Raw genomic sequence first — 16321 nt, forward strand, 5'->3', positions numbered from 1 at the left:
CAGCATGCTTTATGAGGGGTGGACTTCAACTATCAGAATGGTGGGAGTCATAAGCTATAGCTTAAAGTTGATGAGATTCAGAAACACTGTTCTAGACTAGCAAGGAACTAGCTCCCTAAGCATGATAAGAGTAGTTAAGCAGGAGTTTCCAGGAGAATCTGATTTATCCATCCATGGCGCCTAAACATGCCTTATTTTACAGGCTGCGGAATAAGACAGGGGACTGGAGGCTAAAGCATATGAAGAACGGTTGCTGGAACTGGGTATGTCTAGTTTGATGAAAAGAAGTACTGGGGTGACATGATATTAGTGTTCCAATATCTCAGGGGTTGCCACAGAGAAGAGGGAATCAAGCTATTCTCCAAAGCACCTGCAGGCAGGACAAAAAGCAATGGGTGGAAACTCATCAAGGAGAGAAGCAACTTGGAATTAAGGAGAATTTCCCTGACTGTTAGAACAAATAATCAGGGGAACAACTTGCCTCTAGAAGTTGTAAATGCTCCAACAGTGGAAGTTTTTAAGAAGAGATTGGACAACCATTTGTCTGAATTGGTGTAGGGTTTCCTGCCTAAGCAGGGGGTTGGACTAGAAGACCTCCAAGGTCCCTTCCAACGCTATTATTCTAATTCTAATTCTAAAGTGTGGTGGGTGGAATGAGCAAGTCTGGATGCTATAAACCCGTTTTAGTAATTATCATTCTCAGGTATCCTTGTAGATATGAAAATCTTTTGTGTTGCACAGTCCAGGATTTGCAAATGTCAGAGTGCTGCAATAAATTACTTTTTCAGAGAATGTTGCTTTGTCTTATTTACTTTCCCTGGTGGTGTAGACACTGTGGGATGTTATTTGGATCTGGCTAGACTTTAATAAAATCGGATTGCATTGATTGCATTCTCATTTCAGGGCCATCTTAAGAGGATTATGGGCTCCGGGCAAAGCACTGTACTGGGGCCCCTACAACTGCTCACAGGAATAAAAACATACATGGTCGACAAAATTAAACATATATTTATTTTATTGGCACTTCCAACAAAATAAAATCAGTGTTAATCTCTATTAATGCATGCTAGTATTAATTTTAAAAAATGCAGCAAAATGTAATAAATATGTTGCTGTATTTATATGATACAAGGTGCATTGAAAGGTTAAAATACACAGATTAGCATGAGGGGTGGGCTATGCTCGAGGGGCCCACTGGCAAGTTCCCATCAGGCCCAGGCATTAAGACAGCCCTGTCTCATTTAGGTATCCTTGTATGAATCAAAACTTAACTCTTCCTTTCTTGCAAGGTGTTACATGAAAAGCTTTGGTGTTGCAGTCCAGGATTTGCAAATGTCACAATTGCTGCAATAAATTACTTTTTCTGAGAATAGTGCTGTTTTAATTTACTTTCCCACGGCTGTGTAGACCCTGTGGGATGTTATTTGGATCTGGCTGGGTCCTTTAATAAAAAATTGGATTGCGCTGGTAATTCTACATATTGCACGAATCCTTCCACACGTATTACACATTTGAAAAAATGTGCCACATACGCCCTGAGCCATGTTATTTCAGTGAGGCTGCTGCCTGGGTACCCTGCACAGCAAGGATGGCTTTCAGTGGCACAGGAGGGTGAAGAATAATAAGAAAAAACTCTGCACACTCTCAGAGGCACTATTTTCCCCAGATCGGGGATTGAAAGCCACCTCTGGACGTCCAGACCCCCTTTTCTAGCATTCAAGGGGGCGGGGCCTAAGCCGATGACGCCACAAGCCCCGCCCACAAACAGAGCGTGTTGTTGGCCCCGCCCACCGCGCCGTCGCCTAGGTGATGCACAAAAACGCCGCGTCGCTCGGGGCGGCACTGCTAGTCGGCTCCTTCCACGCGCAGGCAAGAGTGCGCATGCGCCCTCCGGACCGCGATGGAGGGCTCCGCCTACCCGGGGGAGGAGGAGGAGGAGGAGGAAGAAGAGGAGGTGGAGCCTCCTTACGGCCGCGGCGCCCACTCGTGCTCCTCCCTCATCCGCCTCGAGCAGGAGGCCAAGCGCAGGAAACGGGCGCAGCAACAGCAGCGCCGGCTCTACACCATCATGCCAGGTGAGGGACGCCCGCCGCCCCCTTTCCCTCACCTTGCCCCCTGCCCGCCGTTGGGAATAAAGGAGTGACGTCACCGCGGGAGTGACGTCACCGCGGGAGGCGGGTCTGACGGCTAGCTCCGCCCCCTCAGTCCCTCCCTCTCCCCCATCCTTTGAAGGGGATCCCTTGCACCTGTTGGACTCCACTACCCATCTTCCCCAGCCTCTGGGAGATTGGACCACACGCCTCTACCCCTGTGGCTGGTCCTACCTTACAAGGGTGTAAGGAAGATGCCCCAAAGGGCAGGGAATGGAATCAGGGAAGTTCCCTTGAAAGGTGCTAGAGGAAATCCATTTCCATGTATGGTCCTGGAAGCAAAATTAAATTATTAACTTTTTAATAACACCTATATATGGCCTTCAGCTTTGTTTGGGTATTTTCCCACGTCATTATATATGTACTTGATATATATATATATATATCTGGGCAATTCTGGGAGTTTGAAGTCCAGGTCTCTGAAAGTTGCCAGGTTTGACAAACATTGAAATAGAAATTGTGGTCCTTTCATTTAGAAATTTAATTTAGAAATTCTTTCATTTAATTTAGCAATTGTGGTCCTTTAATTTAGAACTTTAATTTAGAAATCCTTTAATTTAGCAAATCCTTTAATTGTGATCCTTTAATTTAGACATTTAATTTAGAAATTGTGGCCCTTTAATTTAAACACTCCGTGCTTTGGGCTATTCTGAGTTGCCTAATAGTTTATTTGGACACACTATTTAAAAAAAAGCTTCTATCCACTCATGTTTACTTATTATTACTATATCCCACTTCATTTTGTACATTTGCACAACATTAAGCATCCATATCCATACACACACACACATATAGCGTTTATTTCATGCTCAGAGTTTTCTCATAGCAACTTGGAACATTCTCTTGCTCATTTGACCCTGGCCATAGCTATCTAGGGCAACCATCCTTAAATTGCAGGCCATTGTCCCAAAGGGATAATATTGGTAACATAACTTGGGAGAAATTGGAGCAGTTTGGAATTGACTCAATTTGGAATTGTTGCAGCTGATACACTTGTTTAAACAAGTCCCTGTACGTGTATCCCTGTACTTGTATGTACATGCGTGTTGGGAGTAATGGTATTATTTGAGACCTGGAAAAGCAGTAATTGGGTCAGATAGTTTAGAAACCACTTCTGCAGGGAGTTCTTAGGCTTCCTTTATACTAAAGATAAGTGACGTTGATCCAGAGCTGTGACGTCCTGCTTGTGGCTTTACCACATCCTAGTCTAATGAAAAGAAGGGCTAGGGGTGGCATGATAGCCAGTGTCCCAGTATTTGAGGGGGCTGCCAGAAAGAAGAGGGGGTCAGATTATTCTCCAAAGCACCTGAGGGCAGGACAAGAAGCAATGGGTGGAAATCTAATCAAGGAGAGAAGCAACTTAGAACTAAGGAGAAATTTCCTGACTGTGAGAACAGTTAACCAGTGGAACATAGAACAACTTGCTTCCAGAAGTTGTAAAGGCTCCAACACTGGAAGTTTTAAAGAAGAGATTGGATAACCATTTGTCAGAAATGATATCGGGTTTCCTGCCTGTGCAGAGGGTTGGACTATTAGACCTCCAAGGTCCCTTCCAACTCTTATTCTATATTCCATTCAAAGAGAAGTTTGGGAAGAAGGAGAAACCACCACCACTTAATCCATCCACCTTCAGGACTGCCCTGAAGGCCTGTTCTTGCTCAGTCTGTTTCAACTGAGCTACTGGATCTATGGCTGGAAATAAGAAAAAGCCTTATTTCGCATTTATTCCACTCCCCCCTCATCCTTTTGCACTGTACACTAAAAATAAAACTGTGCGTTTTCATGAGTGATTCAAAAAGCCATTCTTAATGAGTCATTACTGCCCCTCCCACAAACCTACCCCTGGCATTCTTCTTTTCCCAAAAAATCATTTTACTTATTTATGTGTACATTTTGTTTTGGGGAAAAAGCACATAAGGATTGTTTACACAGTCCTGCCAAGTGTGTTGAGTTGAGAGTGTGACTGATGATCAGAAGTTACTCGCTGGTGTGTATAAATGGGACATATGACTTAGCTGCATCTTAGGTATCAGTTACACAGCACTTGGCTGCACTAAAAAAATGCTGCCCTTGAAAAATTACCCCGTCTTCTGTTAGCAATCAACTAATTTGCCGGTTCTCTGTATGTTTTAGCTGGGAGTTAAACATACAAAGACCGGTTGCAGGAATAGGGTATGGCTGGTCAAGAGAAAAGAAGGGCTGTGGGCGATATGATAGCAGTGTTCAACTGTTTGAGGGGCTGCCACAAAGAAGAGGTGAGGGGGGTCAACCTATTTTTTGTAGCACCAGAGAGCAGGACAAGAAGTAAGGTGGAAGCGCATTAAAGAGAGATCCAACCTAGAACTAAGGAGAAATTTCTAACAGTGAGAACAATTAATCAGTATAGTATGTAATGGCTTGCTTTCAGAAGTTGTGGGTGCTCCATCACTGGAGTTTTTTTTTTATTTTTATGAAGAGACTGAGCGAACCACTTGTCTGAAATGGTATAGGGTTTCCTGTTTGTTGCAGGGATTGACTAGAGGACCTCCAAGGTCCTTTCTAACTCTGTTATTCTGTTAAGTAACGTTAAAAAAGCAGAGGATTTCAGTATGCCCTTTTCTGGTTTTGCAGCTTGAAAGTAGATTATGGGAAGCAGTTCAAAATCCATGGTTGAATAAAATCTTTAATAGGGACAGACCAAAACAAAACAAAAGAATGTGCAACCTTCCGAATTCTTCAGAACACCTTTTACTTTGCTTTTTCCCCCCTTTTTCTATTATTCCTTTGCACCTTCTTTTTCTTTAGTGTGTTCCTTTTTAACCCTTTTCTTGGTTTTTGTATGTTTTAACTTTTGCGGAAATTTAATAAAGTATTTAAAAAAAAAAACCGAGAAGCTACAGAGGGAAGGAAAGATGCATAGCAAGAAATACAAAAATACCAATACATTAGGTCCTTTGCAACAATACAGCAAGTTTAAAACACCATTAAAAATTCTGGTAAGGAATTCAATGTCAAGAACTAATTTGACAAATTTTAGGACATGTTAATTCAGATTTATTTATTGCAGCTAAATAATTTCTTACTGAAAACCTCAGCTGAATGCAGGCACAACACAAAGCAGCTCAAAAGACGGTGATCTTTAACTAATAATAATACTAAACTAAAAGACAAGGATACTTTTTACAGTTTCAGATGTTTCTGGATCTCAGTTGATATTAATTTTCAGTATACAGAGTTTTGAATGTAAAGTTTTAGAAAGCAAAGTAGCAAATTAATGAAACTTTCTTTCCATTCAGGTCATTAATATGTTTGTATTCCATGTTAGTGGATACAAATAAACCCTATACAGATGTAAGAAACAACAACAACTAATTGTATGCTATGAAAAGTTTTGGAAAACATAAACATTTGTGCACTCTTGAGCTATTTAGTTGGTTCTCATTAAGTATTCAGTATTTCTTGATTTTTCCATCACCATGGCCTGTGTTTTGTTGTGTTAGGAGCTTTTGCACTTTCTGGAAAGGTAAAACTTTCTGGAAGAAAATTGAGATGAAAAGTTCTTTTCTGTATCAAGTTTATAACACTGTCGGGCTTTGCACCCAATACAGTTGTAGGCATTGTTGTTATTGTTGATATTACAGTCAGCAATGAATTAGCTTGCAATGCTAGTGTCGGAGTCTGAAACTGAGGAGTAAGATGAACAGCGTTTGGAGGAGGGAAAAGTCCGGTTGGGCAGAGCAGGAAAGAGGTAGAACAAGGGAGAGGGAGTTCACAGGAAGACCCAGACCCACTCCATCTTCATTCTAGGGCATGCAGGGAGGAAGAGAGGAGAGAGCAAAGTGGGTTGCATGGCTTACGGGGGAGGAAAGGGCCCTGATTCCCTTCATTAGCCACAGCTGAGAATGAGAGTTTAAAAGATATGCATGCTGACTGCGGCAGCTGCTGGGAGCAAACATGAATTTATCTTGTGTTGACTTTGCTTATCTGTGTTCCTGGCATCTTCCCAACCATGTGAGTTTTGCCATGCCTTCATGTCTGGAATTCTTGCTCCTACCCTGCCAAACTAATTACCTCATTTTGCCTTGATTAGACTTATAGTTACAGTTTTTGTTGACCGTGTTTTGGACTTGATTCCCTGCAGCCAAAGGCTGTTCCTGGGAAAGTTTTTCTCCAGCCCAGAAGGTAACCAAGACATTGGGGGCAAAGTTGGAACTAATAAAGGGACTCCTACTGATTATCTGACTGTGTGGCCTTTGTTCCATGCCCTGGGTCATCACAGCTGCACCACTGCACGGTTAAAATATGCTAGGCTAAAATATGCTTGACTTGTTTGTGATTTGATTATGATTTATTAATGTTTTTGCCCGCAAAGCATTGGTTTTTTTTTTTTGTTTTTGCAAATGATGTCATTTTCCATCCACTCAATAAATTATGGGTAACAATCCATAGCTGAAAGCAGTGTTTGAAGGTCCCTTCCAGCTCTATTCTGATTGATTGATTGAATTGCATTTGAGAAAGTACTTGTGCGCCACTTCACTACTTTTTTGCATTATTGCTGCAGAGTAAACTCCCTTCTTTTGTAAGTCACAGACACTGTTTTATCTTTTTTATCCCCTTTTATGATTTGGGCCTGATTTATTATTTTTTATTTTTTAGGGAGGCAGAACAGTGACGAGGATGTGCTGGACCTGGCTGAATACACCAAGAATCAACCGTGGTGGCGCAAACTGTTTGGGCCGAGCTCAACTTCCAACGAGGAAAAATACAACGTGGCCACCCAGCTGGCGATTGGAGGTGTCACAGGATGGTGCGTATGCAGGTTGTGCGTGGATTGAAGGGTGGGTGATGGAGGAGCGAGGTCAATCAAGTGGTGCCATAATACCTGGCTTCAAATATCCCACCCCCCAGGTCACCCAGCCAGCTTTCATGGCTTAGGTAGCACTAGAACTCCCAATCTCCTGGTGATAAATACATTAGGTCACCCAGCCAGCTTTCATGGCTAAGGTAGCACTAGAACTCCCAGTCTCCTGGTGATAAATATACTAGGTCACCCAGCCAGCTTTCATGGCTAAGGTAGCACTAGAACTCCCAGTCTCCTGGTGATAAATATACTAGGTCACCCAGATGGCTAAGGTAGCACTAGAACTCCCAGTCTCCTGGTGATAAATATACTAAGTCACCCACCCAGCTTTCATGGCTAAGGTAGCACTAGAACTCCCAGTCTCCTGGTGATAAATATATTAGGTCACCCAGCTGGCTTTCATGGCTAAGGTAGCACTAGAACTCCCAGTCTCCTGGTGAAAAATATATTAGGTCACCCAGCTGGCTTTCATGGCTAAGGTAGCACTAGAACTCCCAGTCTCCTGGTGATAAATACATTAGGTCACCCAGGTGGCTTTCATGGCTAAGGTAGCACTAGAACACCTAGGTCACCCAGCTGGCTTTCATGGCTAAGGTAGCACTAGAACTCCCAGTCTCCTGGTGATAAATACACTAGGTCACCCAGCCGGCTTTCATGGCGTAGCACTAGAACTCCCAGTCTCCTGGTGATAAATACACTAGGTCACCCAGCCGGCTTTCATGGCTAAGGTAGCACTAGAACTCCCAGTCTCCTGGTAATAAATACATTAGGTCACCCAGCCAGCTTTCATGGCTAAGGTAGCACTAGAACTCCCAGTCTCCTGGTGATAAATACATTAGGTCACCCAGCTGGCTTTCATGGCTAAGGTAGCACTAGAACTCCCAGTCTCCTGGTGAAAAATATATTAGGTCACCCAGCTGGCTTTCATGGCTAAGGTAGCACTAGAACTCCCAGTCTCCTGGTGATAAATATATTAGGTCACCCACCCAGCTTTCATGGCTAAGGTAGCACTAGAACTCCCAGTCTCCTGGTGATAAATATACTAAGTCACCCACCCAGCTTTCATGGCTAAGGTAGCACTAGAACTCCCAGTCTCCTGGTGATAAATATATTAGGTCCCCACCCAGCTTTCATGGCTAAGGTAGCACTAGAACTCCCAGTCTCCTGGTAATAAATACATTAGGTCACCCAGCCAGCTTTCATGGCTAACGTAGCACTAGAACTCCCAGTCTCCTGGTGATAAATACACTAGGTCACCCACCCGGCTTTCATGGCTAAGGTAGCACTAGAACTCCCAGTCTCCTGGTGATAAATATACTAAGTCACCCAGCCAGCTTTCATGGCTAAGGTAGCACTAGAACTCCCAGTCTCCTGGTGATAAATATATTAGGTCACCCAGCTGGTTTTCATGGCTAAGGTAGCACTAGAACTCCCAGTCTCCTGGTGATAAATATACCAGGTCACCCAGCCAGCTTTCATGCCTAATGCGGGAGTAGAACTCACATTCTCCTCTTCACCCAACTAGCTTTCCTGGTAGAACTCCTGGCGATTGGCCCAGTTTTCATGCCTAAGATGGGACTTCAGTCTCCTGGATTCTCAGCTGGTACCCGAACCACGGACTCTCATCTACCCTTGTTTTATTTGATGCTCTGTTTTGATTCGCAGGTGCACTGGATTCATCTTCCAGAAGGTTGGCAAACTAGCAGCGACCGCAGTGGGAGGAGGTTTCTTTCTGCTCCAGGTTGGTTTCTGTCCACTGTGGGCTTGGGAGTGGTCAGCGGTACAAGGAGGAATCTGTCTTCAGCAAGAGCTTCACCCTCAGGTTTTATCTCATGGTAGCAGCGACAGCAATCATCCTCTTTGAATGACCCCCATAATCCCTTGCGGAGTGGAGTCTGGGCCACTGAATGGAGCAGAGTGTTTACTGGCCGGATGCCCTTCCTGTCACCAGCGCGGGGTTCTATTCAGCAGATATAATCTCAACGTTCCCAGAGCAAGAAATGTTTGCCTCTACCTAGGATTGAACTCACAGCTTCCAGATTGTGTGGCGAGAGTTCTACCTCTAGGCCACCGCATCGCTCCCTAGCAGTGATAGTAATGGCAGTAGTTCAGTGGAGCCCTTAAGTCTCTTGCTTTCTGACTTGGCCATGTGGCACTTTCAGATCTGACCCACTCACCTTTTAATATAGAACCTTTTTAGACTAGGGACATATTCTGGCCAGCTCATATTGTGTATCGTGGGATACCCTGATGTTACCAATAGGACATCTTGGCTTGTAGAGATCAGGACAGTGATGGGATTCAAAAAAAATTTTTTGCTACCAGTTCTGTGGGCGTGGCTTGGTGGGTGTGGCAGGGGAAGGATACTGTAAAATCCCCATTCCCTCCCCAACCCACTAACCTGCTTTCCAGCTCCGTTCTCCCATGCAGAGCAACCAAAGAAGACCCAGCCAATCAGCTGGGACTTGGGAGGCGGAGAATAGACAGGGGCGGGGCCAGTTAGAGGTGGGATTTGCCGGTTCTCCGAACCACTCAAAATTTCTGTTACTGGTTCTCCAGAACTGGCCAGAACCTGCTGAATGTCACCTCTGGATCAGGACCAGGGAACATATGACTCTCCTGTGTAGTTCAATAACATCAGGACAGTTTGCTGAGGGGTCTGGGGTCTTTCATACCCCTACCAGCCTTGCAGTTTGACTAGCTATAAGATGGTGGTATCCTTTGGAGCTGCCTGCAAGGGTCAGGTGGTTTGAGGTCCTGCTCTGCAGTCATTCTGCTTATCCCTGGGGAGGGAACGTCTGCATTGCACGCCATTTTTTCCCCCCTTGTCACGAAGTGAGTCAACAGGGGGAATGAGCGCACTGTCCAGGGGAAAACCTGGTTTTATGTGCAAACCCCGTCTTCACGAAACCTCTCCCCGCTCCAGCTTGCAAACCACACGGGCTACATCAAGATCGACTGGAAGATGGTGGAGAGAGACGTGAGCAAAGCCAAGAAGCACCTGAAGTTTTCTGGCAGCACCTCCAGCAAGCTGGTGCCAGAGGTGAAGAGCCAATTCGACGAGGTGAGACTGAAGGCCAGAACCTGCAGAAAAGATGGCCACTGGGGTGTGAGTAAGAAAAGCAGGAGGGTTGTGCAATAGAGAAGGAGAGACAAAAGAATTAGGGGTTAGCCATCTGCAGCCCTCCCAGGGCTCTGTTTTCCTTCCAAGCTAAGTAACAGTCACACAATTGTGGAAAATCAGCGGCACAGTTTTCTCTAGCATAAAGCCAGCCAGACACGTCAAGTGAACGTCCTAACAGAGTTTCGCAAACTCTCCTTCCCAAATCTGTGTAGATAGGACTACGCCCCTGCATTGTCACCTTCCCCTCAAAGCAACTTTGACAAAACTCTGGATATCCACAGGGCATGTCCGCTTAGATTGCATGTGGCCTGATGGATCCCCGTTTGGGGAAATCCTCTAAATTAGTCAGTAGTTTTTGCTCATCTCCCTTCGTTAGCTTTTGGGATCTTTGCTCCACCTCATCTGTAAGTCTTCCATGAGCTGATCAATCAGTTATTAGACAGGACTTAACGCGTGTTAAACTTTGGCTTGTTGAGCCACAGAATTTGGGAGAAACCATAAACGCTGGTTCTGCAGACACTGCTCAAGCGTAAATCTTTGTTTGCGAACCAGAATAGCAGGGTTCACCCAACATACTAAAGACATAGAATTGAAGTTTGCACAAAGGTGCCCAGCTACAAAGTGCACGTAAAGGTGCCCAACTGCATGGGAATTAGGTATTTTCTAAGCTGGAAGTGGGAGACAATTCTGGACAGCAGGAGAGCTTAGCCGAGTGCTGCTTTTGATCCATTGTAGTTGTTCTGACCCAGCTCCCCAAACACAACAAACCCTCTGTAGTTAAATAAATGTTTAGTTTATTAGGAGGGCCAGCAGCCCCAGCAAAAAGTCCCTGTCTCTGTCTCTCTCTCTCACAGCAGGCTAACAAGTCTGTCTAGCAGGGAGATGAATAGTTGTCTGCCACACTTATTCATCTCCACCCCCTGCCCTTTATCCCCAGAGCTAGGGTGAGGCTTTGCTAGCAGGGGTGGCTATTCCATCCCAAGGACCGGCCCATAGATTTCCACTGCTCTCCTCTCCTCTGCCATCTGTGCATCAGGCACTGGACCCAGCTGTTCCTCCCCTTCCTCATCAGCCACCTCCAGACCTGGGGGCTGTTGACTCTCCATCTGAGGGCTAACTGACAGCCCAGGCCTCCACCTCTCTCTCCCTCTCCCTCTCTTTCTCCCTGTCCTTCTCCCTCTCCCACTCTCTCTCCCCCCCTTTTCTCCCCCCCCCCTCTGCCAGCTCCATTCCCTCTTCCCCTCGAGCTCTCAAGTTGCCTTGACTGCTGACCCGGACTCCCACACCACCTCCTCCTCCTCCTCTTGGTTCAGCTGCCGGCGTTGGCCAACAGACCACAAAAGTAGTCCAAGTAGCTGGCTTTACTCGGTGTGTCATTTTATCTCCCCGCTGTTCCCGGAGGAATCCTGCTTTGTGCGGACTTTTAATAGCTCTAGCAGCAGAAGTACGAAGAGTCCAAGCCCGGCCCTTGTAAACTTTATCCTTTCTCACTCCAGGCGGTCAGTTTCCTGAAGAGGAACGTCCTGCTGTCCGGAGGCTTCGTGGGTGGCTTCTTGCTCGGCATGGCTTCTTAAGGAATCCCCACCCCAATCTGCCTTTCCACCGGCTGGCCTGGCGGCCATCTCCCGCTCCGTTCCTCATACTGCCTGATTTAGCCCGCTGAAGCATTCGGCCTCCTGACTTGCCTTTCTTTCGATACCTGCAAAGTAGCATCCGGAAACACCACTGCTAGCCTTTCTTCCCTTCTCCCCCCGCCACCCCCAAATTTGTTAATTCGATACAGGAGGGAATTTGGATCGATCTTCAAGATGCATTTCAATCCCTGCCTGAGATGCCAGAATCTGCAGAAATTCCTCCTTCCCTCCCACACATTTATTTATTTTTCCTTTACTGGCATAACCTAGACAACTTACTGTGGAAGGACCCATCGCACCTGCTTTTGTGTTCATCCTCTCCTTAAGTGTCAAGAGTACCTCCTCCACCACCTAGGAGAAGCAAGCAGGTCAACAGGACGGGACGAGAGCATGTCCTGTGAAATAACTGCCATCCAGAAATGGCTGCTTCTCCCCGGCTTCCTAACAAAAGCCCGGGCCTGAGAGCAACAGCTTCTTGGACTCGCTCATCCAAGGTTGTTTTTTTCTTTTTCTTTTTTCATTTATACTACAAGATGGCTGGAAAAAATCTGTGGAAACTCTTGACTCTGCCGTGTTGGGATTCTCTGTAGTCCTCTGTTGTCTGACCTGGAGGCCTGGAAAGATTTGGTAGCGCTGCCTCTCAAGGAAAATAATCTTAAAACTGGGTTCTTTGATAGTGGAAGGGGCTGCAGGATTAGAGCCTGGCCTTTTTGCAGATGTTCGAGATAAACCCAAGTCTCGGCCGAGACCGCTAGTGAATCCCGGGAGTGGAATGAATGTGGATGGCCTCGACTCTCTGGTTCAGAGCTCCTGGGCGGTGGGTTGAAGGGTGAAGGGGCAGCTGGGTGGGTTTGCTTATGCCCTGAGCACTGCATAAGAGAACTAACTTTACCCCAGAGCAAAAGCAGCCAAATTCTGGGCTCCATTGCCTGAAGTTTGTTTTCCCTTTATAGGAATTGCGATATGGAGCAGGAAGATATATGTGTGCTTCCTCCTGAGGTTCTTGCCACCTCATCTGTGGGATAGCAACAATAGGTTGTAAAGCTGTCATCCTTTTTCTTTTTTTTTTCTTCCCCTCCCAGTTCCTATAAATGCATACATTATTGAATAACAGCAGCTTTCTTGGCCTAGAACCTCTTTCATTGGTTTTCATAGGTAGAACTCTGTGCCATTAAAAGCTTACACCGTCCTCCCAAGAGTGTTTTTTAGCAATAGCGATAGCATGTATACTTACAGGCCGCCCTGTAGTTGCTTACAGGATTCTCTGGGTGGTTTACAAGGTAGAAATAGCATTTGCATATTGCGCCCCGCAACAGTCCGGGTCCTCATTTTAGTGACCTCAGAAGGATGGAAAGCTGAGTCAACCTAGAGCCCCATAAGGATCGAACTCTTGGCACTGGGCAGAGTCCGCTTGCCATATAGTACTGCATTCTTACCCACTGCGCCATCAGGGCTTATATGTGCCCTCAGGATTCATGGAATGTTTCTAAGAACATATAGGACTACCTTGCAAAACTCCATCCTCTGGTTTTCATGAGACTATCCGAGGAAAACAACCAGCTTGATATTCTAATAAGTTGGACCCTCCAGAGTTAAAGGCCGACGGGCTGTCACAGCCAATCACTGATCTCCTCACCTGAATGAAGGCAACTAGAACACTTCATCCTTAGCGTAGGGTTTTGATCAGACAAGGAGCCATCCCCATGGTGGTGTGTTTCAACCATAGAGATGGGGTAATGGGAAATCTAGACAGTCACATTTGAAGAACCTCGGGTTAGGGAAAGCGGAAGGTGTGTGTACGAGTGTCGCTGGTGCTGCTTGTCTTCACTTGGCACAGATGGGAAACTAGGTTGGCCTAGACTTGTGAAAGAAAGGTGAGCTCTAGGAAAATGTGTTTATTAATGGCTAACGCCGAGGAAACTTTTGTTGCAGCCGATGGACTAGCAAAAAGTCACTGCAAGTTACCTGCTCAGCATCAACTAACAAATTAGGTTTCCTGTCTATGGAGGTTCTCAGTGATCCAGATCATTGGTTATTCCAAATGTGCTTCTTTTCAGGAGGCAAAACTGGACTTTCTGGTTTTTCTTTGAAGACGTTTCGCTTCTCATCCAAGAAGCTTCTTCAGCTCTTTTTTTCAAAGGAAAAAAACAAACAAACAGAAAGTCCAGTTGCCTCTTGAAAAAAGTACCTCTGGGACACATAATGTCTCCTCTTTCTCGGGCCCGTTAAGCAATCTGGAAACACCTTGAAATTCCAGCTCTGTTTGCCCACTGCTTTTGTGGAGAGTACAAGTAGACCTGGACTTACGACCATTCATAACGGAGTTACGGTGATGCTGAAAAAAGTGACTTAGGACAGCCACAGCATCTCCCTAGCCACATGATCCAAATTTCGGCTCTTTGCATGTTTACGATGGCCGCAGTGTCGTGGGGACATGATCGCCATTGGTGACCTGAGGGAGCGTCTCAAGGGAGGGGGAGGGGATTTGCTTAACTGCCCCGTCTTTCGCTTAATGACCATGGCCAAAGTTCTAAAATTGGGTACCTCCTCCCTCAATAACCACACGGCCTGGTGGCAGACATTCCAGTCGCGATTGTGATCGTGAGTCAAGTGCTACCGGCATAGCTTTGTCCCTGAGTTTTAGAATCATTTGGTGAAAGTACTTCTACAGTTCTAAGTTGAGGACTTTTATGGATTTAGCGGCTGCTGCTCGGCTCCTAAAACCTACAAAGACTACAAAACCGGAAGACAAGCCCAGGGCATTATTTGGTTTTAGGCAGTTGTGGGATTCAGCCGGTTCACACCGGTTTGATAGAACCGATTCCTTAATTTTTTTTCTTTTTTTCGGCAAACCGGTGGGAAACGAATCCGTTTCAGCGCCTGGCACCAGATGGCCTTGCTTCCTCCAAGCATTTCTTTGCTCACCTGATTTCCAGCTCCGCCGCATTTGTCACCATCGTGTTCAGGGAAACAAAAGTTTGTGGGACTCAAAAAAAAGTTAAATTCCAACTTCTTGCGATAAATCAATTCCAACTTGTCATGGGGAAGAAAAAAAAGATCTCGCGAAGTTGGAATTGATTGAACTTTTTGTTTTTAGTCCCAAACTTTTGTTTCCCTGCACATGATGGTGAGAAACATGACGGGGAAATGCGACAGAGCTGGAAATTAGGTTAGGGGAAAAAATGCTCGGGGGAAGCAAGGGTGGTGGGTGGGGCAAGTGAACCGGTTGTCAAATTATTTGAGTCCATCCACTGGTTTTAGGTGATGATTCTGACCATGAACTTCCAAATCTGGGAGGCAGGACATTTTTGCTACCATATATTGAACTGAGGTGTTGATTCATCTTAACCATGGGTCTTCAAACTTGACAATTTTCAGACTTGTGGACTTCAACTCCCAGAATTCTTGAGCTAACATGACTGGAGGAGGAATTCTGGGAGTTGAAGTCCACAAGTCTTAAAGCGGTCAAGTTTGAAGACCCCTGAATTCTTAAACCAAGGATTGTCATCTCTGAATAGCAGTGGCTTGCCATGGTCTTGATTAGCATTTTTTTAAAAAAAAATTAAAGTAATTGCCTTCCAGAATTTCCCAGCCGGTATATGTGGGGAGTCCATATGTCTTTAAAGTTGCCAAGTTTGTGAAACGCTGATCTTGAATAATGGCCTTTTCTAGTAGTTGAGCAAAGATTAAAGTAGACATGTGGGATTATATGTAATCATATGTGTCTTGTCGTTCCTGCTCCTCAAAGGAAATTGATGGTTGCTGTAGTCCTTGGGCAGCAGAATTCTAAGCTCTTGCAGGACTGGTTTCAACAATTACAAAGATCCTTAGAACTTTGGTGAATTTCACGGAGACCAGAGGCCAGTTTCAAGGTTTTTATTATCTACCAGGAGATGCCATGCTAAGGCGGCTTTAAACACAAGAGGGAGCTTGAATAAGCTGACTGAGCTGATTTGGGGGATAAAGAATGGATGCAGGAAAGAAAAAAAATCTTTTAAAAGCACTTAAGTAGAAGACCTTCAACTGACAGCTCTTTTATGCAGCACTTTGGATTCAGTCATCTGTTTAAATGTTTTTAAAATATATTTTTTTCCTGCAGGAATATGAATGGCCCACTTGTCTACAATATTGTAAAACAGATGTGTCTTTCTCCTAGAAACTATTACTGTGCAATGCAGAGTTGCTTGGTGTTGGAGATTGAAGTTAAGCCATTATAGAAACTGGATCAATTTTAATTTACCTGGGTGGGGCACAGTTGCAAAACTGAATTCAAATCCAATCAGCCCTCTGTGTCAGACTTAGAGGAATTTTATGGTTCTAAGTTTTTATACAATAGTCAAATGTTTTGAAGTGAGAATTAAATGGTTTTTGAGAGTCTCTTTTATTTATTGAATCTGTATGCCATCAGATCTCTTGGAAAATGGAAAATCTCTTGTAAGTTGCGGGGCTCATTTTTCAATTAAGCCTAGAAGAATTAAAAGGAAAAGTTGAGAAGGGTTATGAATGTAATTATTCAGAATAATTTTCATCTCATGAGGCTGTTGATGTTTGCTGAATAGAGGGCAACCTGATG

General features: G+C 45.0%; 1 protein-coding gene across 1 annotated transcript; it reads left to right on the top strand.

The window, feature by feature from the left end:
* Window positions 1-1811: 1811 nt before the first annotated feature.
* FUNDC2 (FUN14 domain containing 2) lies at window positions 1812-16125 on the top strand. The gene is made up of 5 exons (XM_087972351.1): window positions 1812-2075; window positions 6786-6936; window positions 8656-8731; window positions 9917-10054; window positions 11611-16125. The coding sequence occupies exons 1-5, from the start codon at window positions 1901-1903 to the stop codon at window positions 11686-11688; spliced, it is 618 nt and encodes a 205-aa protein (XP_087828477.1). The 5' UTR covers window positions 1812-1900; the 3' UTR covers window positions 11689-16125.
* Window positions 16126-16321: the final 196 nt, after the last annotated feature.

Source organism: Notechis scutatus, chromosome 10 (genome assembly GCF_049901735.1).
Source record: "Notechis scutatus isolate UNSWTSFEM ecotype Mainland chromosome 10, rNotScu1.2, whole genome shotgun sequence".
NCBI classification, from domain to species: Eukaryota; Metazoa; Chordata; class Lepidosauria; order Squamata; family Elapidae; genus Notechis; species Notechis scutatus.